The 27,444-nt window shown below is 37.9% G+C and overlaps 1 protein-coding gene across 1 annotated transcript in view; it reads right to left on the bottom strand.

Moving 5' to 3' along the window:
* The window catches only part of FKBP15 (FKBP prolyl isomerase family member 15), a 46,296-nt gene that overhangs the window by 9,591 nt on the left and 9,261 nt on the right, over positions 1-27,444 (bottom strand). Inside the window, 20 exon segments of the mRNA XM_073225997.1 lie at positions 387-523; positions 2,124-2,295; positions 3,737-3,839; positions 4,676-4,770; positions 5,195-5,302; positions 5,593-5,702; positions 7,083-7,197; positions 8,569-8,631; positions 8,634-8,674; positions 9,163-9,265; positions 11,245-11,352; positions 13,975-14,032; positions 14,519-14,649; positions 16,618-16,764; positions 17,833-17,901; positions 18,904-19,053; positions 21,756-21,854; positions 22,179-22,253; positions 25,868-25,937; positions 26,395-26,479. Of these exon segments, the coding sequence (XP_073082098.1) occupies positions 387-523; positions 2,124-2,295; positions 3,737-3,839; positions 4,676-4,770; positions 5,195-5,302; positions 5,593-5,702; positions 7,083-7,197; positions 8,569-8,631; positions 8,634-8,674; positions 9,163-9,265; positions 11,245-11,352; positions 13,975-14,032; positions 14,519-14,649; positions 16,618-16,764; positions 17,833-17,901; positions 18,904-19,053; positions 21,756-21,854; positions 22,179-22,253; positions 25,868-25,937; positions 26,395-26,479 (2,039 nt within the window).

Raw genomic sequence — 27,444 nt, 5'->3', positions numbered from 1 at the left:
CTTCACTACTATGCAGCGGTTAAGAAGAATGAGAAAGTTCTTATTCTTATTAATACCATGTCCTTATTTAAAAAAAGCACTAAACATGATCCTATTATTGTTAAAAAATGGCACCAGTATACATATATGTATGTGTGAGTGAGTGTATACATACATTTTATATACACAGAAAATAGCCTGGAAGTATAATCACACGTCAACCTCTAATGCATGGGATTAGAGAGGAGAAAAAGATCAATTTTATTTTTTATTTTATACTTTTCTGTATTACTTGTATTTGTTACAGTGAGCACTGGCTACTGTTATTTTTAAGAGGAAAATAAAAATGTTATTAAATAACACTGACCACTTGGGTCCAACAGAGAAACTTTGGTTATAGATTTTACCTTTTCCAGAGATTCCTTCTCAGATCGAAGGTCAGACAGCTCTTCCTCCAGGGACGTCACCTTGAGCTCCAGTTGTCTCCGGCTTTGCTTTTCACCTTTGAATTTGGACTGTGCTCGCTCAGAGGTTTCTTGGAGCTCTGGGATGTAACAGCAGACACTTGGCTGCAGAACCAGAGCTGCAGTGGCCAGCCCGCGTCCCAGCAGCTCCTTCAGAGCTGCATTCTGCCATCTCCCAATCCTCCCACGTGAGCATCTTTCACTCCCTTCTTTAAGTGTCACCTCACTGAACAATAGGTTGAGCAACCCATAAACTGACACTCTCACCAACCCATAGTTACCTCTGCAAATATGTGTCATCTTCTATACATACAAAATGGAAAACAAGTGTTCCTAGCAATCAGAGACCATCTTTGAAATACATCACTCCCACAATTCCATTTCAGTCACATCTCAACACAAGGTCAGATCTTTGTTTAGTACTGGTCTAAGCTCTTTCTCACTGTCTGGATAAGACAGGGTAAGATACTCTCAATTTTCTTGATAGCTAGGACATTCTACCAAGAGTTGCTTTCAAAATGTCCCTTCTCAAATGAAGCTATTTGGAATATTTCTTTAACACATAATGCATCAAAATTTGGAAAACATTTGAGACCCTTATGGCACCCCTGAGACAACTGTCATAGGGCATCACAAAAGAAGAAAAGGGATATCTATATGACATTTAAATCTAAAACTGTCCCTTGTATGCATCTTCAAGGTTTTACCAACTGACATCAGTGTTTTTTAGTTCTCTTGTCAGGCAAGTGAACCCTGCTTCCTTTCTCCCATCTGCTGCTGTTCCTGCTACACCCAACCCACTGGTCCCATTTGTGCCTTCCACACTTGTTTCTATACAGCAAGTGGGTTGAGCCAACATGCTGCATCAGTACACATCTGCTATTGAAGCCACTAAGTCTTGAGCAGCACCTTTGTGCTGGACACTGAACTAACACTAACTTGGAAGAGAAGACTTTACAAAGTCGAGCAGATACCATCCTCGCCCTCCGGAGGCTTGTATTCTTGAAGGGAAAACATATATAGTGCTGATCAAAGGCTCTCTCTGATAATGGGCATAATAATGCACCCAAGAGCTAGAGGATTTTAAAGGAAATAATATGTTCTAGAAAAAAACTGGGAAAATTTCTGAAAGAGGCAGATTTTGGAGAGAACTGCAAGCAAATACTGATGATGGTGGGCATACCAAGACCAGAGAACAGTAGGGATTAAAAGCAAGACAGAAACTACAGATGTGCTGAAGCAGCAGCAGGCAGCTAATATGTCCAGAGCCAGAGTGAACTGAACAGCATAGTGGGAAATAAGCCAGGCTGCAGGGGCTTTGAGGGCGGGCTCAAGGGTTACATTCCACCCTCCTTCTTAAACTCTTACTGAGTCACAAGTTAGAGGAACACCTGAACTCTTTCAGGCCTATGAGACCAATCAGAAGCTCCAAAGACACTGAAGAAACACTCGCCCAAACAAAGCAGAACTCTAGCGATTGATCGACTCTAAAGGGATAGCCAGTTCTTCTGTCATCCTATAGGTCAAACAATCATGTAGATTTACACTGGTCCACCTTAACTTTTGGCTCAGTCCTTCACAAGCTTCATAAGCACTATGCCAAACAGATTGGGAGGAAGACAGCAGTTTAATTCCTTAAATTTTAATGGTAAAAGTCCCCGTCCCTCCACGAAGGAATACCTGAGAGCTCAGCCTGCAGTTTGGAGAGTTGGGCCCTGAGGTGGTCTGTCTCTTTCAAGCTTTCTGTCAGCTTCATCTGCAACTCCGTTTCTTTCTTTTGGTGAGCAGCCATTTTCAGCTGCAGATGAGAAACCTGTGCAGTGGCAGCTACTAACTCCTCTGTCACCTTGGCCTGAAAAAGAACAAAGTATGATGTCACTTTAAATATGGGTGACCCTTGCCTCTAAGGGATGACTCAACCTCACATACTCAATGCTGACTGAACTGGTAGGAAGAAAGCTAAGGCCCGCTTCACCTGCAGTAAACCGAAATTAAGCCTCCCAAGGGTGCAAAGTCTCTGACTCAGGAATTCCCTCATAGAAATTTATCCTTAAGGAAATATTATGCAAGATTATAAAATTTTGCTACAAGGATGTTCTAGGTAAGTTTTAAGAATATGTTAATGCAGCTCCTCAAGTGATTTTGAAGCAGTCAGATTAATGTTTGAGAACCACTGATCTCAAACAAGTTGTAGTAATCATTTTAGACCTGACCAGTTACAGCTAGATCAAACAACATAGGTGCCCCTGCCAGGTCTAAGGATTTTAAATAAAAGGAAAAAGTAAAGCAAAGAAATAGAAAATACAAACAGAAGAAGAAGAAATAGTAAAAGTACACTTAATGGAGAGTGTGAAGTGACTCTAGGACTGTTTAATGACACCAACGTCACAGGCTGCTGATCTTGACGAAGGCATTGGGAGGGAGCCACAGCAAACCTGGGACAGTGCAAAGTCACAATGGGAAAGAATCAGGGTCAGGACTGGACAAGGCTATGCAGGGCAAGGCACTGCTTATCTGAGGATAACGGTTCAAAGCTATTACTTGCCTGGATACTATGCTAAGCGAACACAAAGACTATTAGCATGAAACACAAGTAAGAAATCCTCATCATTACCAGAGCCTAAGAAAGTGACTAAACTCCATGAGTAATAAAGTGCATTCCACTCAACTTTCCATGTTTTCAAGGAAAATTCAAATATGCGATATAAACTATTTCTAAAACCTCTCAGAAAAATAGCAGCTGAAAACTGATAGCCCAAACAAGAAGGAATTCGTTCTGGACAAACAGTGTTGCCAGTGCAAAGACAAGAGGGGTGGGCTTCACAATCAGTCAATCCCAACCCAAGACTGCTAGAGTCTTCCTTATACTTATTCCAGGAACAGGCTGAAATTCCTAATTCTAAACTCACCGAAGTCAAACAGCAGTGCTGCAAAATGCTCTGGCAGACACATATGAAGGAGCAAATAGAACAATCTTAAATTTCACTAAAAACATTTATTACGTGGCTTAACAGGAATTTTCTTTTGACCAGAAAGAATAAATTTAGTTTCTAAAAATCTATGTAAGTCTGACCTTAATCAAATTACTAAGATCAGTGTTAGTTTCTGAGTCAACTCATTGCAAAGCAATTATCAGACAGAAATTTGGATGGTGGCTATAATTGGAAGATTTCTAGTTTTCTTCCCAACAATGGCAAAAACTGCATTGAAAAGCAGATTGGTAAGTGTGCACATAGGACCACTCCTTAGCTCTACACATCCTGACTGGGGCTCTTCACTCCCAGTTACTTTACCTTCTCTTGCTCAGCATGCAATACTCTTGCCTGTGTGTTTTCTGTGGCTGTCTGAAGTGAGTTATTCCTCTTCTCCATCATCAGGTTACTCTGCTCAACATACCTGTGAAACAAACAGAGAAAAAGAAAATATTTATTAAGCACCAAATGTACCCCAGGCACAACCCAATGCACATTCAGTCCTCACAACATTGCTCTCGACCTTTATCAAAAATAATCTGAAAGCATTTTGTTTTCCTTAGCTCTTCAGTAATCAAGTTGGGAGGCAGGAATCTGGGCCGGCCGGAGGAGAGGAGTCTGAAGCAGGAGTAGTGAGGGTCAAGGAGAGAGGCAAGAGACAGGAGTAAGAAGGTTGCAAGAAGCAGGGGAGGAGGAAAAAAAAGCTACTCCCCACACACCCCAACCACACTTCATGTGGGAGAAAAGAGACAATGGAGAAACGACTTTTTAAAGTGAAAAGCAGTATGCTGTGATGCATTCCCCTGACCCCCCCCTTCAACAAAATCTTCAAAAGGATCTAGAAAAATTGCAATATGTTCGGGTTTTATATGGAAATCAATAAAGTTCTGGGTGAGTTCTTGGTGATGAAGTAGAGTCAGCCCACACACAAAAGACTGACAGAGTATTTCTAAGAGTTTTCAATGTATTAACATCACTTTTATAGGGAACTAGGGCCAGCAGAAATAAATAAAAAGCCTAAAGCCACACAACAAATGAGGGGCAAAGCCAAGATTCAGACACAAGTCTGCCTTACATCATAGTCTACTGAGCTCTTTCTACCGAAATGCCTCTTAGAAAAGCAATAATTCACATGACATGCAGGAAACAGAAATAGCAGAAGTACATATAAACCAGCCTAAACAAACATGTTTACTTAAACTTAATTTATAAATTAAACGCTTTTGTCCATCCTAGACAGTGCTCTATACCTGTCATTACCTCTGATTTCGTTCAATCAGTTCACTAATCTTCTCATTCTGTTCTTCTATCCGATTGTTCTTTTCAAGGACCTCTTGCTTCAATCTTTCATTTTCCTAAATACAAAGTACTTGATGTAAAACTTAAGTTTTTAAGAGAAAACTGTCAGAGAAAAAGAATAAACTTGAACACACGACTGTTACGTTTTGAGACAAAAAACTAGAACTATGTCTGCAAAAATATAATACTTAAAACAGCCTATCAAATTACATCTGATGCATATAAAGCACACAAATTCTCAATAGACTAAACATATAAATGGCTGAAAGCAAAATTCTGAAATGTTTCCTTCTGACTGTAGAGTGGTAAGTCACTTGGACCAAATTAAGCCACATTGGATTTTCCAGAATTTCCCAACTCACTACAGCATTCGTCACATGCTTTCTATGTCTGGAGCAGAGGGTTTAAAGAGTAGTATGTCCTGGGAGAGAGCGGCGGCAAGATCTCCAGGCTGAGTGTTCTATTCTCTATCACTCTCACCTGAATAATTCGTTGGATGTTGCTCATAATCATACTTGTTTCCACTGAAACTGACATGCTAGGAATGAGCAGGGAATTGCCAGCATTATGCTTCTGTAACTCTTCAACCTATGAAAGGGGTACCAGTAAAATTTATGAGAAATTCTTCAATGGAGAAATATTATTTACCCAGAATCTGACCACCTTTTTGAGGGGGATAATAAGTTTCTGAGACAATCTATAAGCTAGTTTTCTTCTACTAACTGGATCCCAAAATAGTAACCATTCTTCTAGGGAAATAACTATGAACTCCTACAAATACAGGATACCAAGGTAGAGTTTTCTTGTAGTCCTGGTTGCTCCCTGCTTATCCCCTGATTGTACCTCCACTTTCATAGCCCCAGCCCTGACTCAGTCACCTTGGTCATGAGATGATCCATTTTATCAGCCACTTTGCTGACTGCCATTCGAATTTCAGTGTTATGCTGCCGGGCTTCAGTCAACAGAAATGAAGCCATGTCACCTGATCCTAAACAGACATAAGCCAAAAAGAAACTAATGAAACTGGAACAAAGGATACTGTATAAGGAAAAGCCAACAGCAATGTCAGTGGAGGAAAGAAAGAAATTAACATTTCCAAATTCTAGGAAATCCTACGGGTGAGTCACACTGTCAGGAGAAAATGTAAAGGAGATAGAGGCAAAAGGGCTGCAAAGCCCACAATAACTAAGCTACACTCCTATGAAATGCCGTGAGGGATACTCTCTGGTCCAAAGGCACCAGTCTGCCCACTTTGGTCTGTCATAGCACTAGCTCAGATTATTTCTCCAATTATCCAACTGCATGCCAAGCATTGTACTAGATACCAGGGATATGGCAATGAATAAAACATGTTCCTGCCCTTGGCAAGCTCACAGTCTGATGGGGAGACTCACAAGTAAAGAGGTCATATGACTGTTTTTTTTTAAGTTAAAAAAATGGACCATGTGCAAGGTACAAAAGGAGCACAGAGAAAAGCAAGATTATTCTCTGGTGACACACATCTCTGGGTAACAATCAGGGAAGGCTTCCCAGAGGAGATGACAGATGTGATGATTTCCCAGATGGAGAAGTGGCAGGGCTTCCAGACAAATACTACTCCAAGAAACCCTTACCACTCCAGGACTATAATTATGTTGCAGGACATACTTGCTTCTTCCTACCACTGTCTTAATAACAAAAGTGATCATTATGTGAAAGACAAAGTACAGAACAAGAAGGTAGGGTATCATCTCAGCTCTTTACATTTGATTTTGTTTTGTTTTTGACACAAGACAACCACACTGCACATGCATACAAGATACCCGAAGAGTTAACTAAGTAATTATTCACAAAAGTTTCCTATAGTCAGGGGGTTTTAATGATTTTTTTCCACTTTATACCTTTTGTGTTGCTTGACTTTCTTATAAAAGTATGTTATTTTCACTACTTAAACATTTAAACAAAGTAGCTTTCATTTAAGAAACTGAACCACAAATAGTCATCACGCTTTCTCCCAATTTCCTCCAATGTTTTACTCTTTTATCATTCTCTATAAACTCTCCAGAGCCACTCTAGCACAGGAATGAAAACGGGCTTGTGGAAGAAAATGCAAGAAATAAAACACAGAAAATGGGCAGGAGGGGGTTTTCTGGGTGATGGAAATGCCCTCAAATTGCATTGTGGTGCTGGTTGCAAAAGCTGTAAACCATCTAACAAATCACTGAATTGCACACTTAAAACAGGTAAATTGTATGGGATCTAAATTATACCTCAATAAAGCTGCTTAAAAAAATAAAATAGGGCAGAGGGAGTAAAAATGAAAAAGGAATGGGAGGAAGGAGAGCACAGAAAGAGCGGAAGATGAGAAACTGAAGCGATCACTCCCTACCTTGAGAATGGGGAGAATGAGAGAGCGGTGCTGGGTGCGAGGGCCGCAGGGGCTGCAGCTGGGAGGTGATGGTTGCTGCCTGGGGATAAATGTAGCCTTGCATACCTGCATAGGGCTGAGAAAATGCAAGTTACAGCAGCTTATGAAACGTGCATGCCTCTCTTTTCTGCGTAATTTGTCTCTGATGGAATAAAGTGGATATGCTGGAAGGAGACTAAAAGTTCACTAAAGCTAGAGACAGATGGTCAGGATCTGGTATTGGGCAAGAATTGCAGCAGGAGAGTTACCTATGTAATCCAGTGGTACCTCATCACAAAAGTCCTGCTCAGAAAGTTAGAGAAAGGTGTCCTAGGTCACTCCCCAGTCCTCTGGTGATGATTTAATTGAGCAGGAATTTCATTCCCCAACCATCAGGCCTATATTGATGGTCTAAGAAATTTTAAACCTAAACAAACACAGCTTAGTTTCCGCAGAGGTTAAAAGGAGAGGTGTTCAATGAGATTCCAAAGTAAAACTACTGGTTTGCAAAGGATGCCTCTCCTCTGTTAGATTCCTTATGACTAAGAGCTCTCATTTTCCCCTGACCTCGGTTACCTCAACTATAAAATTAAAATAATAACACTACTTAAAGTTGTTATGTGGACTCAATGAAGTGATATACAGGTAAAGTTCCTAATAACTGGTAAGTGCCTGGCAGATAACGGCTATTATTTTAATGATAATAGTTATTCTTCTTTGAATTAAGGAAATCCAGCTCATTTCCAGGGACAGATGTAACTAGCTATCCACTGTTAAAAAAATCTAAGTGTACAGGTGAGTAATTTCCCATTAGGCAGTGGGAGAGGGCAAGATGGGACTTTTTCAAGCCATCCCAATGAGGCACAGCCAGTCTACCATCACTTCCACCCCTCCAGTAACAGTGGCCAAGGGAGGAAGGCCCTCTTTCCATAGAGCACATGTCATCCATCAGATGTGATGGGGGAGAAGATAGAGCCCACTATCTGGCAAAAGTCAGCAGAGGCAGACAGGCTGCTGCCGTCACTGCCTTTGTGAAAACAGAAAAAGCCCTACATTTTGGAAGATAAGTAGACAGCAGTGTTTAGCTGTATTTTCCATACAGTCCCAATCCTCAATCCACAATGATTCTGCTACGAATAGTACAGAATCTCAGCCTATCAGCTGTTTAACAGAAAAGAACACAGAAGACTTGAATACATACCCCTCAACTAGACATGTGTGAAAAGGAAAGAAAACAAACACTGCCTGGGCCTCTACCACGTGACAGACCTTTACACCAGGTCCGTAGGATAGGTAGGTAATCCTTTGCCTGGTTCAGAGTTGAGGTGGTAGTGGTTCAGGGAGGGGAAAAGTGATAAACTGTGATTGTGGGGAACTGTTACTGTACAGAACATGAGGGAAGAAGAAAAGAGATGGACTAGACCCATAAAAGAGTATAGCTTATGATGGATATGGTTTAAAATGTGACTATCTGAAAGGCCTGGGCATTTCCAGACACAGCTGAGTGGGAATCGAGAGTTGCAATTTGATTTGCATTAAGGCAGCAGAGGTTGCTTGGAGCCCAGAGCAGATGACTGAGGTATTAAGAGAAAGCAAAAAGTTTTCTCTGTCACCTACCCTTGCTTCTTGGTACGAGTCTGGACGTGCACCTGACATACCACCACACTTCCAATGTGACCATCTTGTCACCTAGTCTCCTAAAACCAACTCTACTGGAGTCTCAGCCGTGGGCTAGTGGAAGGAAACTGGGTGTTTTCTGGTGCATGTGACTCAGACCTATGATCCCATCAGCTGACAGAAGTGCAGAATTACCCACAAGGAAATGTCTCATTAGCTGGGTGCAGGTTTCCAAAACTGATAATGCAACACAGCGGAAGACAAGGCAAGCAGACCAAATACATCTCCAGGTCTAAAAATGCCCCCCTCCCTGGGGACAAACCGACAAGTGTCACACTCTAGCCCAGTTCTCAGTACTAAAACAGTACTAACCGTTTAAGACACGGTAATCACAACGCTGGTGCTGATTCAAATCAAGGCTTCAGAGCCTCAGACAAGTCCTTACCTTGTAAAGTCATCTGCGGTAACACTGGGTGGACTGGCTGAAGAGACGGCTGCATGGACAGAGTCGCCATGAGCTGCCTAGAGCTTCGCAAAGCATTCACATCCTGAAACAGGAAGAAGCGTTTTGGTCCCTAGGTTTATGGGTCCTTAACTGAAGACTGAGGGTGACTGTCCACCCTAAACCTGCTGACAACCAGTGTCTTTAGGCAAAGAAGAAGGAAAAGCAAGAGTTTAGGGTATAGGTTGTGGGGAAAAAGCACCCTATTATCTACCAGAGTAAGATCCCTTCTTCCTATAAATCCTATCAAGTAATTAAGTATAATTAATTTCCTCAGACATTAAAAGTTGTTGATGTTTTATTGACTGAAGCAGTGAAGTGACTGGTCTCTAGAATATATCATTTTCCAAGCCAGTGGCTACCTTAAGACTGACCTAGTCTGTTCCCACAGAAGAGGGGTCTCTTGCAAGGAAACCCAGAGAATAATGAAGCCTCATTCTCTTCTGTCAAATAATCTCCACAGACCTCAAGGTACTCACTGAAAATCAGAGTAGATTCTCTGTGCCTCTACTCTGGATAATATGGTTTTAGAGTGTTTCCCCCACCCCTCTTCTTTCTTTTCATAAAAATTAAAGCCATGTTGGTCCCTACTATAATTCTAAACAAAGATATCCTACAAATGCCTTCCTGATTCATAAGGAAAGGAAAAACTTGAGGAACAATATACAGCAACTGTGATCTGCTATGCTACAGTTCAAAGGCTGAAATCTCTCTACATTCCTTTACTTTAGAATTTCCCCTCCTCCAATAGTCCCAGAAATGTATTATGTACTTCAGGAAGAGCATCCCAGTTTTACATCACTACGTCACTATAAATCAACCTAAATGTCTTACAATAGAGTGAAGGGAGAAACTACTGTAACACAATACGGGTTGCCTCTAAAGGTAATGATGCTTTATTTATTTAATTACATTATTTATATAATTGATATTAAATGTTCATGACATAACAGTAAGTTAAAAAACCAAGTTACAAAGCAACATGTAATGAAGAATACCCTTTTCGTTAAATAGGTTTCTTCCTTACAATTTAAATTATTCTATAATGAATAACACTTAAAATGTTTAATAAGAATATTTTTTATCCAAATTTCACTTCCAGAAACCAGGTAAAAATCAATCCTATAACAAGAGGCTACAGAAATCCTATCCTCCTTTAAAATGTTAAATCTACTTACAGCTTTTCCAGGAAGAAATAAAACAAAATTGTGAAAAATAAAGCCTATTTTGGAGAATTTTTTCTCAAGAGCATCACTTTTTCTTTGTTTTATGTTGAAGTCAAAGATTCTTAAAAATTGATCCCTGTTAAGTATTTCGATTCAATTGAGAAAAGATGATTTTATTCAGTAAGGTGTTAATCAATAGGAAAAGAACTAAGTTAGAAAACTAAATTACTGCATATCATATACCAAATTCCAGACGGCTTAAAATTTTAGATCTAAATATTAAATAACAAGTATTTTTAGAAAAAACATGTGCTGTTTATAATACCTGAAAGTAGGAAGGATTTCTAAACATAATGTCAAAAATAAAAAACAAGGGGGAAAAAATTGAAAGATTTGACTACAATAAAATTCCTAAACTTCAAAAAAGACCACACCACATACACAGCCAAAAGACACAACAGTGTAATCTTTAGTAACAGGTTGACATCAGTGGGAAGACCAACATTTCCAAGAGAATCTCAACATCCAATCAACAAATATGAATGCAGCATCTTTTATAGGTTGGGCACCATGCTTAATGAGTGATTTTAACTGACAATAAGATTCTAGTAGATGATTAAATTAACTACTTAAAACTGCCCAGTTCTTGTGGCAGGTGTATGGAATTGCTTCTATTTCTCAGGGGAAGTACTAATCACAATAGAAATACATATACCAATACTAACCTGTTACCATTTTGAATATAAGCTCTCTAAATAATGATTCTGGGTTTGAGGCAGAAAAAGCAGTAATTTCAACCAAAAGAACAGAAGACAGCAGCGTCTACACTACTGATTCTAATACAGACAATGGGGCATACCTCGATTTCTGCATCACTGGAATCCAGCTGGGGAGGAAGGATAGGCAGCATGGGCTGGCCCATTTTAGCCATCCGAGAGATCAACTTGGCCTTGACTGTATCAGGACTCTAAAAAGAGAGGAAAAGTCACAAAAATCAGTTTAATCAAGGTTCCTCATGTTCAGTCAGCTCTATGTCTTTGGCTCTTTTTTTTTTTTTATTTGTACAAGCATGTTTATAGCAACATTATTCACAATAGCCAAAACGTAAAAGCAACCCAGGTGGCCATTTACACAAACTGATCAACAAAATGTGGCTCACAATGGAATATATTCAGCCCCAAAAGGGAAGTTCTGACATGCTATAACATGGATGCACTTTGATGTAAGTCAAATAAACCAATGGCAAAAGGACAAATACTATATGTTCCACTTCTATGAGGTCCCTAGAGCTGTCACATTCATAGAGACAGACGCTAGAATGCTAGTGGCCAGGGACTGGGGAAGGGAAATGGGGACTCATTGTGTGATGTCTTTGGCTCTTGTGTCAAATCCTTCAACAAGTTCCCCTGCCATATCTATATGAAATGATTTCTTCTAGAAAATGAGAATTAAAGATTTCTTGTCTACAAGCACAGATGGGTTAATAATAGCAGTAAAACTAAAACTAATTCCCTCTATTTTGGAATGGACAAAGTGGTTTCATATGTATTACTTCATTTCAATCAAGTCTCCCTACCATAATTACTCTCATTTTATGGATGAAAAACTAAATCACAGATTAAGGGAGGGAAGCATTTCAGATGCTAGTACCCTTTCAAAGTCCTGGGAGCAATTCAATAGATAGATACTTAGAGGAGATTTGGGGAGAGAAGAAACAGGAAACCCTATAAATGGGCTGTGAGAATTTGTTCTAAATTCAGGTTCATTTAACTCTGTCTTGGCAAGGACTACCCACTAGCCCATGCTAGAAGCCTCTGTATCTATTAACTAGTCCAAAACACAGCCTTCAGAGTGGAGTACATACTCCTGAGTGTGCACAAGATGACATACTGGGTATAAAAATAAATGATCTTAACCTCCATTTTAAAATTATTTTTAAGCTACAGTAAACATAAGACATTAATTAAGCTTGTTTACAGGGATGGACAGTACTTTATGTATATAATTTTATAAACAGACATACTGGAAGTGTGTGTTCATTTTTTCTTAACTGATGGAGACACATAATCAAAGAAAGTTGAGCCCATCAAAAGAACACTATATAAACTATATCCACACAATGTAATACTGCGATCTAGAAATAAAAAGGATGAGAAAGCACTCTATACACTAACATGGAAAGACACTGTTATATACATAATAATATGTAAAAAGCAAGGTAGATAATACATATAGTATGCTACTTTTTTGTGAAGGGGGAAAATAAAATACACATTCCTACTTACTTACACCTGCAAATATAATAATATATAAGAAATGAATAAAAGCAGTTACTTAAGGCAGGGTGAGACAGGATGGGGCACATGGGGCAGGGGTGGGAGTGGGTCTTCTCAATGTATATCTTCTTATATGGGTTTGATAACTCTACCATATGAAAGTAATTACCTATTCAAACTAAAAACTAAGAACTTAAATGTAGAAGAAAAAATTATTGACTTTATGTTATATGGATTTTGCCTCAATTAAAAAAACAGAACTACAGAAAAAACCAAAAAAAATATTGGAGACCATTAATCTACCACAAGTCACTGAAGCTTAGAAAGAGGTGACAAAAGTAGCGGTGTCAAGACAGTACGACAGAGCCAATACTGAACAATTTTTGTGGCTGGTTAAAGACCTGAGGTTATAATGGCTTTTCAATTTTGATTCTTTTGGCTTCACCTTCAAGTTTAGATCATTTTTTACATATATCAGATCAATTATTTCCTTAATAATCCCTGCTTTTGGCTGAATATAAACAAGTAAACTAGAGTTAACAGAAATTAGCCAATTTCACTCCATGCAATTATCCTGTTTCCCTATGTGGTAAGTGAACGTCACGGGGCATTAGAATTTGGAGTGTGCTTCAGCTATCATCTCATCCACATGAAGCAAACTCAGATAGTGTCAGACCAGACAGGGCAGCAGCTAACTACAGCATACATCCTCCCAAAGGGGTTCAAATCTGAATTTTACTACCATGGTATGCTAGTCTGCTCATCTTACACTTGGGGAAAAATGATACCCGGAGACCTGCTTAAAGTCCACTGACCGGTGACTTAGTGCAGAATCGCTCTGAGAGAATGAAAAGCAGGAAGGATACAGTGTTAGCAATAATCATGATAATAAGAGCTAATGTTAACTGAGCTCTTACAATATGTCACACATAATACTAAAAACTCCACAGGCATTGTTTCATTTAAACCTTATAAAAATCTCTTGAGAGATTACTGTAGACATACTATATGTAGGCTCTGAGCTTAGTGCTTCATGAACATACCACAAGAACCTTGTAAAGGGGCTGTGAGAATTTTCATTTTAATAATGAAGAAGCTGGGGCTCAGAGAAGTTACATAACTTTCTCAAGGCCACATGCTTGTAGGAATAAAGCTTTGACCCTAGGTCTGTCTATGCAGAAGCTCAGTCTAATTTATAGTGACTCCTAAATAAGAGGAAATAAACAATTTCTTTCTCTCTAACCTACCATACCCTAGGCACATGAAACCTTCTCAGCAACCTTGGGGGGAAGAAGACAGACTCGTATACTCACTGTATTTGTTGTCAGCTGTTCACTGAGGGAATCAGATTTGGTACGGAGACATGGCTCCCTGAGATTAAAAATATATCCTGAGATTAAAAATAAGATCCATAATCAAGAGTCCAGATTACACTGGATAAACAAACTGTTTTTGAAACTGTCTGGCAACTGAATGGCTATAAACAGAATTTTAACTCTTCTTTAGGTTGTATAATCTCTGAAAGCTAATGAAGATGAAAATTTTTTCATTCAAATGCTTACTACTTACATTTTTTTCCTTGGGTATATATTTTGTGTTTATGTCTTTTTGCCCAATTTTCTTCTAGAGTTTGGCAGGTATTCTTATGTATTTGGGTTAGTGCTTTTATAGACTATGAAGATTAAACATTTGTCAGAAAAAAATTATGCAAGTATTTTCCCCAGTTCCCTCTCCCCATTTTTTCCACAATTATTTAAAATTATTTTAGTTTTCAACTATATCCCTATTTCTGAACCCCTCTAAGAATCATTTTTAAGGACAATAAAATAGCTTGATACAAAATGCTAGCTATCTTACCCTGATTTGAAAGGCACTGATGTGGGTGTTGACAGAACAGGATCAGCAGAGAGAGGTATGGAAGAAGGGGCCACAGAATCCCAGGAACTAACACTGTGCCCATCAGAGACAGAATCTCTGGCAAACTTGACCTAGGGAAAGATCAATCACAGGTGAATAGGCTACAAAAAAAGGTACCCTTTCCCTCCATCCTCTTTTAACTTATTCTTCATTACACAAGTCATTACCTATTCACTATAGACAAATCAGAAAATACAGATAAACGAAAAAAAAAAGATAATCATCACTTGCAATCCAGTAACACTGGAACTAAGACATAACATTGTTAGAATTTTGGATGCAGTATTTGATTTATATTACGTATGTGTATTTTTTACAAAAATGGGGCCACACTGTTTTGTAACATGCTTTGCTCACTCACTCACTGATTCCTTAACATATTTCTATGTTACTAAAAGATTAACCTATATAATTTTTAACTACTGAAGAGTATGTTTAACTTCAAGACATACCATTATCTACAAGGAAGTCTCTTGCTTTCCTGCTATTATCTATAGGGAAGTCTCCAAAAGATTCTGGGAAAAGGAGTCAAATATCTATGCTATTACAAAATATGTTTCATCAATTCCTAGCTATTGGACAGTTTATTTCTAATTTCTCCTATCACATCACAAATAATACCTCTCTGAATATCTTTATATCTGTATCTGTGCACATAATCATTTCCAAAGTATAAATTCCCAGGAGTTAAATTGGATGACAGATATGTTCATTTTTAAGATTTCTGATGTGTACCATTAAATTTCACACCATAAAAAATGAACTACTTTACATTCTATAAATAGTGTATAAATCTCTCTCAACACTCATCATACTGGGTATTCTCATTCTAGATCAGCCTTATCAGTTTAATAAGCATGTCAATTTGTAATTCTTTGATTATTGGTGAATAGAGTATTTTTTTATATGTTTACAAAATACCAATCTTGATGGATTCAATTTGGTTTGTTATAATATCACCAGCCATGATTTCTTTAAACTCACAGGAAAATTGAGAGAGAATACAAAAGCTGTGAAAAGCAGCTGGAAGCATATTAGTAAAAGAGGGCTACAATGGCCCAGCAGAGATAAGGAAAAAGTCATTGAAAAGAAAAGCATATCCTTTATTGCAGCAGAAATAATAGCCACAATGAAGATAGCCATAATATCTATTATTTGTATTATATTTTATAGTTTATAGTCACAAACACTATGACATTTTGGACCTAATGATTAGTGTAAAGCAAATAGGGTCTTTTCTGGAGGGGAAGTAGCATTTATTTAATTAATCACACTTTGTCATAAATTTTATTATAGAACCAATACATATTCATGATAAAATGTTTAAATGGTACAAAAGGGTAGAATGTAAAAACTAAGTTTCTGAACTTCATTTCCATTCTCCAAATAAATCACTTTTAATCATTTATTTTTGTGCTTCAAGAAATTTTCTATAAACACATGGGCATATATATGTATTTATATGTGTGTGTGTGTATATATATATATATACACACACACACATACACATACATCATATTATCCATACTATTTTGCAACTTGCTTCTTTCACTTAAAACATATTTTGGATATTCTTTAAGAACTATGTAAAATCTACTCTTTGAAACCATAACTTAACCAGTCTCTCAATAACAGACAGTTGTTTCTAGTGTTTGACTATTACAAACAATGATATATCTATATTTATATGTAGATATCATTACATACTTTATATAAACATACTGTTAGGATATATTTATAGCAATGGAAGCAGTAAGTCAAAAGGTTACGAACATTAGGTAGGAATCACTATTTTACAGACAAAATAAAAAAGTGTGGAGAAGTGATCTGCGTAATCACAACCTCTTCTAGAATTTGAATAGAGAACCAGGAAGGACATGAACCTTGGTCTTTAGATTCCAAAACTGTTGTTCTTTCCAGCATCATTTATACTTAAAAAAAAAAGAAAGTCTTCAGAACCTGTTTTTCAAATATATTTATCCATTTTACTTAACCAGAAGAGAGAGCTCATCAAACACACACAGCAGAATGTCACTCACCCGCCTGATCTCCACCTCAAACGCCAGGATCGAGTCTGTTGACTGAGTCCATCCTACTACTCCTTCAGAACCAGCAGCACAGGCTGGAGGGATGATAAGCAACCGCTTCCCTCCTTTTTTCATTCCCAGCATGCCATCTTCCCAGGCCTTTAAGAACCAAAGGAGAAAAAGCTCACTAGACACAAACCTCCTTAAGAAAAAATGAAGTATAGGATCATCAGGTTTCACTTATCCACACTCTCAGGTTTGGACCTCTGGAGAGAGGTCAAATTTGATTATTCCCCTTTCCCTTCACTGGTTATAAGAATATCTAGAATACTGCTTCTAAATTCACTTGTAAAAGCTACCATATCTGGGCCTGAGTGAAATATACTTACAAGTACTATGGTAAGCACTTTACTTGCATTATGTTGTTTAATTCCTAAAATAACCTCATAAGGTTAGCAGCATTACACCCATTTTACAGATGAGAAAACTGAGGCAAAGGACAGTTAAGTAATTAGCTCAAGATCAGACAGTAAACTGGTAAGCCAAAATTCAACATTAAATCTGTCCAGCTTTAAGGATCATGCTTTAAGTGCTATGATCCACAGGAAAAAAAATCTCCAGAGGATTCTGGGAAAAGGAGTCATAAACAAGGCTATGGAGAAAACATTTTAACAACATGGATCAATGAGTACTCTTCATAATGCATCCATATGTCCTGGTACAATGATACCTCACACATAAAACACCCTCTACATTAAACAACACTTGCATAGTTGGTAAAGAAAGAATTCTCAATATGAACCCAGGTCCTTGGACTCCAATCCCAGTGTTCCTTGTGCTATGTCATGGTTGCTTCCCATAGTGACTGGGAAGTGCTGATTCAAAGTATCCCAGACACACAAAAATTGGCTATTATAATATACTTTAAGAAGAAATGGTTTCACCTCTTTATCTATTAGGCTAGAGGAAAGATTTACTAATTTCCTCAGTCACAGGATGAAAAAGAAAAGGTAGGGACCAGAGAAAAGAAATGTACTCATCTTCAAAATATTGTCTCATAGGTAAATATCTCCCAAATGCAGATAATGTAACACATTTTTTCCCCCTACTTGTTAACCAAGTCTTTTTAGATGCTCAGAAAATACATCAACATTAGAAATTTCACGAAGTTTAATCTAAGCTCAATGAAACTGAGAAACCCATATAAGAACACAGTTAAGCCTTTACCTTCATGACTTTTCCTGATCCTAATTTTAGACGAAGCAGCTTATCTTTGTTAGCAGTGGAATCGAAAACCTGCAATTTGATTAAAGTAAATGAGACCAGCCCATTTCAAAATAACAATCATCATTATAATATTCAACTTAATACATATCACCACACTATTTTTGAAATAGTGAATGTCAAATATATTGGGAAAACAGTTTTTAAAAGACCTTAGAAGAAGGGACCACATCATGGCAGGGTGTTATCATACTGAGTATCTCTGAGACAAAGATTTTCCAGGTTTAGAAAAAAAAACAACTTTGATCACCAAGGATTTAAGAGCATTAGCATCTAGAAAGAATTCTCAATTAGTTCATTTGATGCTGACACCAATCCTGCCAAGTAAGCAGGGTAAGTAAGCACCACTAATCTCCATTTACCAATGGCAGGGAAAAAATTAAGAGTTCAAACGATATGACATGGTCAAGTTAGGATAAAACTGAGACTTGAATCCACCTATTTTTGAATCAGTGTCTAAACCTCTTTCTATCATACCATACTGCTTTTGAGGGCTTAATATTAAAACACAAGAATGTTTGATATCTTGCTCTATGTGATGGTAACAGCATTTGCACATGTCCAAATGCACTGACCTGTACACTAAGATTTATGCATACTATTTTATGTACCTCAATAAAAAATATTAAAACACAATAAGCCTTATTTATTTACAGTATCTACAATAAGAAAAGCAGAAACCACTGTGAGGAAGGTCTAAAAAAAAGTTTTAAGACCTAAACCCGTAAGAACATACTCAAGTTTAAAACTGGCACAGGAGGACAAGACATATGTGTGAACAATTGCCAAAAATGACACTTGAGAAATCAGCTTCCATTTTCTCTATGTAGAAAAGACATAGTGGCAGTGAGTAGACTTCATTCATACCTTAGCATTTGATGACTTTGCTCCCAGAGCAATCCTAGAGACTAAAGTGTGCCCCTAAAAGATTTCTATTTGCCAACAGCAGCATTTCACAGTAATAATACCTTACATTTCAATAGCCCTTGTGACCTGCGGGGTACATTTTCTTACCTGGCCTAGCCCATAATTTTGAAAGAGCCAGCTGGTATAGGCCACTTCCAAAGAATCTCCAGCTTCCACAGCAGGGCCCTCTGTTACAGTGAGGTCCTGTGAGAGCACGGCACCCAGGGAGGAGGCACTGTTGCACTTGGCAATGCACACCTACAGGACAAATCAAAGCAAGCAGCATAAACTTAGTTAAAGCTCAGTGAGTACTCGTTTCATTATTGCTAATGCTCTTTTCCAAACAGTGGTATCCACTAACGAAACAGATTACATGTTTAGAAGTAAACCATTCCAAAATCAGTAATCTTGACAGGAACCAAAGTGCCTAGACTATGGCTGTGGAGTCAGACTGTCTGGATACAGATCTGGGCACTGCCACTTATTAACTTGTGCCTCAGCCAACTAACCTCTGTGAACCTTATGTCATAAAGGTATTTTATAAAATGGAGATAAAAGCTTTGCACATCTCCTAAGGTAGTTATAAAGACTGAGCAGATATAAGCAGAGTACTTGGCACAGTGCCTGGCAAATAACAGTAAGTACATAATAAACATTAGCAATCATTACTATACTGATTTACTGCTTCAATGTTTGGAAACCTATGAAAGAAAGAGGAGCTTTGAAAAAATTTTCAAAAGGCATTTCTAAAGAGGATACCCTAGAAAAAAGGCCCTTCCCAAAACAATGTTGCATTCCCAGAATTCATACCTCCACTTACAGATTTAGCCATATTATATTAGCACAGATCTTAGAGAAGAGTCAGACCTATCTTTATGGATAATTATTCTACAGTCAATGTTTTAACACAGCATACATTTTAGAAACTTGCTACTCATTTTCTTAAAAAAAAAGAAAAGTTTTGTCACTGTAATCAAATAGCATATGCTAACTAAAACAATGAGATGTCATTTTGTTGGGGGTTGAGTTTGTTCTCCTTGGTTTTTGTCCCCTGCTACAAACAAGAACTGAATGGCAGAGACACGGTAGTGAGGCAGAGCAAAAGTTTTATTTGAATACACTCTAAGAGAGGAACAGGCCTGAGTCAAGGTAGACAAAGGCAGGTTTACTCGAAAAAAGCTGAGAGGAAGGGAAACTCGTTGATGGGAATGTGCAGGTGCAAATCAGAGCTCTCAGTAGTCCTTCCCTACTTATCTGAAACAGGACAGAGAGAGCGAAGACTTGTGCTTCAAGTCTGGAAAATAGAATGAAACAGCAAGGTGACAAACACACTACTGGAAGAGCACAAAGACAAAACATAACAAGTTGAGTAGTAAGAAGTCTTTCAAAAGAACACACTCCAAAGAAGGGGAGTGCGGGCAACCTCAGAGAGGAGCACACTTAAGGGCTTAGGATTCTGTCTTTTAAGGCTTTCAAGAATGGGGCAAAGGGCAGGGTTGGGAGTTGTTGGGTATAGGCTTGACTTGTGGTTTCATGCTGCTCTCAGGTGACAGATATTGTGTCACTATCCATGCAGTCAGTCCTCTATAGATAAATCTGTAGGATAAACTTCCTGTTCTTCTCCAAGATAGTGGTTTCCCTCAAACACTGAGAACATCCCAGTTAGGACTGCTTGCCTTGCCTTGAGATAAGGTGGGTTACTGTCTTATTACCAAAGAATATGTTAGGAATCTTACCTCCTAACTCTCTGGGTTTTAAAATGGAATCTTAGCCTTAAGATGGAGGCCTTCCTGTTCTTATTATACTATTTATATTTTGGCATTTTTCATCACAGGCAGGAAAAGTTAATCATGATGCTTGTCTCACGTCTCTGCCCTGTCTCACCTGCATCAACTAGAGCAAGTCTCAAGGTCAGCCCAGATTCACAAGTGGAATGAACTCACATTGCAAAGGGCGTTAACTCCGAGTCCCTTCTGGCTCTCTGGCTCTACCTGATTAAATTCCCTGAGTTCCTGGTAGGCCCCGCCTTCTTTTCATCCCATTCATATCCACCTAACAATTTTTTACCAAGCAAATAAGACTAAAAGGAAAAAAAAGATGATAATTCTAAATGTTGGCAAAGTTATAGTGAGAGAAATGATATGAATGTGAAATAGTACAATCTCTCTGAAAAGCAGTGAGCCAAAGGCGCAGAACCTAAAAATATTTGGACCCTTTGATTCAATCTTTCACTTCGTAGAAATCTACCTAAGGAAATAATCAGAGGGGGAAAAAAAAGGACACAGACATATACAAAAATGTTCACTACACTATCATTTCAGGGACTGAAAACAATCTATATGCCTAAAAGTAAGGGAATGGTTAAATTAAGGAGTATTCCTATTTGCAGCTTTCAGAAATGTTTCCAAATAATTTTTAATGAGGTGGAGAAAGATGCATTATACACTGTTATATAAAATAAGCAAGATATAGAACTCTTAAAGGAGTATATCTACTTAGGTATATATATATATATATATATGCATAGGGAAAAAAAGAAACAAAAGTCAATAGTGGTTACTTTGGATAGTAAGATTATGAGTGGCTTTTTAAAAAATACTTTTTAAATCTTTCTACAATGACCCTACAGTAACTTTTTAAAAATGATTTTAAAACACTATTTTTTAAACATATTTTTTACTTATTCCTTAAGATAATTTGGGAAGTAGAAAATGTCTTCAAGAAGTATTATTTACATTTAGTCTTTTTTCTCTTTAAGTCCCATTTTTAAGCAACTTTAATAATTATTTCTATTATTTCCCTGAAATAACAGTCAGCTCAAGTGACAAATTTAGTGTGTTTTTTTAATGCTTGTCACTAACAAAATACAGCAGGTTATGGATTTTCTATATATTTTTCTAAAGTCAAGGGAAATCCAGACTAGTGTTTGGCTTTTCACAGGAAGAAACAGATAGTTTTACCTGTTTATTAAACTCCACAGCAGCCATTTCAGACTCAAACATGATGGACCAGTTTTGTCTCTGGTCATCATAAAAGGTGCTGTAGTTACTGGGCCGAACCTGGGGAAAGGAGAAATGTTGGGGTAAATCAATGACGGGCAGCACAACCTACTCCCCAAACTCCTAAAGAAGCAGCTGGACTCGGGTGGACCAAAAAGGTATCAGGGAACTTTCTTCTTCCCTGCCAGCCTCTACCAATCGCCCATTAGTCCACATGCCCAGAAGGCAGCCAAGAGACCTTTCTGAGAGACTCTGTTAAGATATCACTCTGACGACCAGGACTGAAGCAGCAGATCCAGTTTCTGTCAGGTAAGAACAGACCAAACTCTCCTATACAGAAACCTATCCAAAAGGAGCTAATGATTCCAACATGGGAAGTCTTACCATTAGCTCAAAGTTCAGATGAATCCTGGCAGCAGTAACTGGCTGTTGTTGATTGATATAAAGAAGAATTCGATACTGCAGTCAAGCAAAGATGGGCAGGAAAAAAAGAACAGAAGTTAAAAGGTAATCCAAAATCAGCAGTAAGATGTCAGGGGTTGTGCTTCCTAACAGATATAAAACTCCAAACTCAGTTCTTCCCTTAAAGCTTAGATTTAAGCTATATCTTTTCACTATCCACCTCTTCTCATTTTGGCCTCACTCTTTAACTATAATTAGCAATGGTTTTATTTTGTTGGTGTTTTCATTTGTATAAGGGGTAATTTAAAAGATATACAAATGACCAAAAGCTACATGAAAGGATGTTCAATATCACTAGTCATTAGGGAAATACAAATCAAAACCACAATAAGGAATCTCTTCACGCCTTCTAGAATGGCTATCATAAAAGCAAAACAAAACAAAATGGAAAAATAACAAGGTATTAGGAAGATAGTGGAGAAATTGGAATCCTCACATATTGCTTGTGGGAATGTAAATGTAAAACAATACAGCTGCTGCGGAAATAGTTTGGTAGTTCCTCAAAAGGTTAAACATAGAATTACCATATGACACAGCAATTTCACTCCTAGTATACATCTAAAAGAACCAAAAATAAGGGCTCAAAAATATATGGAAAGCCAGTGTTCACCACACCATTCCTCACAATGGCCAAAGGGTGGAAACAACCAAGTATCTATCAACTAATAAATAGATAAACAAAATGTGTTATATGCATGCAGTCGAATATTATTCAGCCACAAAAAGGAATAAAGTTCTAATACATGCTGCAACATGGATGAATCTTGAGAACATTAGGCTTCCTGAAATAAGCCAGACACAAAAGGACAATTATTGTATAATTCTACTTATATGCAACTTCACAGAGACAGAAAGTAGATTAGAGGTTACTAGGAGATAAGAGAAGGGGGAATGGGGAATTATTGCTTAATGATTACAGATTTTCTGTTTGGGGTAATGAAAAAGCAGAAATAATGGTGATGGTTACCCAATATTATGAGTGTAATTAATGCCACTGACTTGTATACTTAAAAATGCATAATTATATGCATAATATCTCCTATATATTTACTATACACACACATACAAAACACCACAGTTAAACAAGTGATTAAAACTCAACCTCAGAGGGGATGTAGGGACTATGGGGGCTCAATATAATCTGGTACCAGAAAGGACCTTCCCTTCCTTATCCTACATTAGGTAGATAGAGTGAGGCGCTGATCATCTCAATTCAATTCAATGATAGACTGAGCTGGTCAGGGAAGGATCATAGATATTAAGAGCTGCTCCACTTCTGGGTTGTCCCTTGCCCCTGTTCTCAAGCATTATCTTCCTATGCTTTTGATAAGAGAGCCCAGAAGGTCCCTTACTCCTTAGTCTGAAAATTCGGCCCATCAGAGATTCTGATCTGAGTTTTTTAGCTTCCTCTCGATGAAGTTCAAAATCTAGCAAATGTACTGTGAGGAAGGTTGCTGCTTGTTACGTGTTCCCACCGTAGAGTAGAACTGTGTCTCCTATACACCACAAGATTGCAGCAATTTCCCTCTACCTTTCAGGCACAGCTCCTGGACTTCCAAAGCATCCCACAACTCAGCAAATGTCCCATGGGGAAAAACCAGTTTTGTGAGTGGGGGACTCCTCTAGTTTTTTGCCAACGTCTCTTTCCCCAAATAGTCTCTCTGCTTAGACCAAACCTGCTGCTTTGTCTATTCCAAGGCATCAGCAAAAAGAATTAAGGGAACACTCAGCTCACTGACTCTTCCCTCTCTGAAATTTTAGTTCACCTAGTTCTCATTGTTTTCACAGCTCTCCAATGCATTTTAAAATACGATTTTTGAAATTTATCTGTTTTTTTTTATAGTTGCACAGTCGGAATGTTGCCTACCACTACCTACTATATCTTATCTGGCAGTGAAAGGTGGTGAGGTCCTAATACCAGATTTTAAAAATCCAAAAGCTAACCCCTAATGAATTAACAGATTTATATAATAATCATCAATGGCTGCTAACATAACAAAATGAGAGTCAACCAGACATTATTTACCTCCAGATGGTAAAATGAAAGAGACTTAAGGGACATAGCAACTAATTGCAATGTATGGAACTTACTAGATTCTGACTAAAAAACAAACTGTGAGAAAAAAAAAAAGACGATTAGGGAAATTTGAACACTAACTAGTAATGAATGGGATCAAAGAATCATGGGTTTTATCAGGTGTGATAACGGGATAATGGTTACATTAAAAAACACTTTACCTTGTAGAGATACATACTATTTACAGCTACAATTGTAGGCTAGAGATTAATTCAAAATAATCTGAGTGGGGGAAGAAGGAAGACTAACTGGAGTTACGATGAAACAAGATTATGTTAGAGCCTAATAATGGGTATTCCAGTCCCACTATTTTTTGTTGTTGTTGTATCATTAATCTACAATTACATGAAGAACATTATGTTTACTAGGGTTCCTCCTTCACAAGTCCCCCCTACAAACCCCATTACAGTCACTGTCCATCATCATACATGTTGTAGAATCACTACTTGTCTTATCTGTGTTGCACAGCCCTCCCCATGCACCCCCCTACATTATACATGCTAATCATAATATGCCCTTTCTTTTTCCCTGCCCTTATCCCTCCCTTCCCTCCCATTCTCCCCAGTCCCTTTCCCTTTGGTAACTGTTAGTCCATTCTTGGGGTCTGTGATTCTGCTGCTGTTTTGTTCCTTCAGTTTTTCTTTGTTCTTATACTCCACATATGAGTGAAATCATTTGGTATTTGTCTTTCTCTGCCTGGCTTATTTCACTGAGCATAATACCCTCTAGCTCCATCCATGTTGTTGCAAATGATAGGATTTGTTTTCTTCTTATGGCTGAATAATATTCCATTGTGTATATGTACCACATCTTCTTTATCCATTCATCTACAGGCCCACTATTTTCAAATTTCCATAATTTAGTTATTTGTTTGCTTCTAATACAAATGAGTACTGTCTATTACATTAGCTAAACTATTCAGGTCATCTCATTTCTCTGAGTCTGAAAGTATATGAGGAACATGGACTTCATACTCTTTGGACCTCTGAAATTCTGTAACTTTTTATGCTTACTTCAACAATGTTCAAGACCTTCTAGAGTAGAATTTGAAACTAGCTACAATCCACATAAGGAAATCAGTCTCGGGGCTCCTAACCACATCCTCTTTTTGAACCAAACCTATATTATACTGTGTGATCAACTGCCCATCTCATTATCGACTTTTCAGAGCATAAACACTGGTCATAAAGCATTATGTCTTAATACCTGCACTAAAGAGGTACACTAAGTGTTGCTCATTACCTAACAAAGGGATATCCTTGGTATATGGTTTCCTCTAAAACCCTCCCAATTCTTAAGCTAGACCCTTATCACAAAGGTCAATCAAGGATTTTGAGTGGTTGGATTTGTTTTTATGCACAATAGTAGGTAAAATGTGACTATGATTGTTACTATATACCCAATATTAAAAATTCACATTCAATACAATCATTCTAATTGTCTGACACACAAGGGATTGGACAAACCCAGATAAAAACCAGCTCATCAGTATGATTTGGGTCACATGACTACATGGGATGTAGGGCACTCTCACCTCTCTGGCTGTGTGATTCCCCAGGACTGCAGCGCCAAATTTGCCCTGTTTTACATATTGGCCATTTGTGCTACAGAAGCAAAACAAAAACAAACAAATAAACAAAAACCAAGTTATTAATACTTCCTTAAACTAAGTAGAACCAGCTTTCTTTTCTGCCATATAGAAGTGGAGAATCTAGTAATTCAGCTTCTAGAAAGGAACAGAGACAAGCAGTTTATAATTTGAAGTTTTTGCACAACTTCTTTACTTTTTAAATATCTGGCCATGGTATCTCAGCCAAGTAGTTTTCTTTGAGCATTTGAAAGGCAGCTGTAGGGGTACAAGCACTTCCTAGAGAGAGTATATAAGATAATGGCTCTTCAAAGTTTATGTGCAGAATTCTCCAGGTGAAATGTTGAAAAGCATTACTGATCCTTTGTCTATGGAAGGGCTGTGTAGTCATTTTGCAATGAAAAAGGCTTACTGAGAAAAGAGGAATTTAACCCCACTCCAACTTCAGAAAGCACTTCTTCTCAGCTACTTACTATCGATATGCGTGGACTGCAGTTGCAACCAACACCACAGAGGCACCTGTTGTGGTGGGTGCTGTTTTTGGTATCGCCTGATTTCCTGAATATGAAGGAGAAAGAGAAGTTGTCATTCATTTCTTGCTTGAAACTGATTTGTAACATTCAAGCATCTTCTAATTCTTCTTTATACCTTACAGTGAGTGGTACGATGCTTTCATGACTAGTATTGTCATTTGATCCACCAAACAGCCTTATGACCTTGTCTGGGGATGAGGAAACTGAGGCTTTATATAGGGTCTTCCTTACACACTGTAGTTGCAAGCCTAAGACTAGAATCCAGGACTCAGGCTCCACTTCAAACATGTCTTTGGGTTGGACAAGAAGCATGTCTAGAAAGTTAGTCTACTTTCTTTTCTCCTTCTTCTTTCTCCTCTTTCAACATTGTATTTTGACAGCTATAATAAAGTTATTTCCCTTACTTCTGGGGTAGAAAACGTATGATGATATTCAGATCATGTCCTTTACTTAACTTTCACAGCAGTACAGAGTAACACTAACATTAAAACAGCATATTTAGAGTAAATAACATTTTTATACTCACCACATGAATATGTTGATGGAAAAGTAGTGAGAACACTGGTGTGGACACAGCAACCAAGAAACTTATTTTCAAAAGTATCCTTGGTTTTTTTTTGGTTTTGTTTTGTATTGTTAATAACAAGATAACAGGCCCAAAATAGGAGTCACCTATGCTAAGTTCCACTTTGCCAAACAGAGACTTAATCACAGTTTCGGCTCTCCCAGAAACAGAATCCTAAACTAGTCAATCAGGAATTTCCTGTTCAGCACTAGTTAGGTAGTCTGCCTGATAGACCCTTTAAAGTAACCAAAGGAAAGTTTACTTTAAAGGAAAGTAACCTTGCAAAAACTAACCCACTTTGGATGAGTCACATCAGGGTTCAAATTTCAGCTCTTACTACTGTATGACCTTAATAAGTCCCTAAACCTCTCGGAGCCTCTAATATGGTGGTACTCTCACCTATTTCACAGAATTACCCTGAGAAT

This window comes from Manis javanica, chromosome 2, assembly GCF_040802235.1.
Source record: "Manis javanica isolate MJ-LG chromosome 2, MJ_LKY, whole genome shotgun sequence".
NCBI lineage: Eukaryota > Metazoa > Chordata > Mammalia > Pholidota > Manidae > Manis > Manis javanica.
This window is presented reverse-complemented; position numbering and strand designations above follow the sequence as displayed.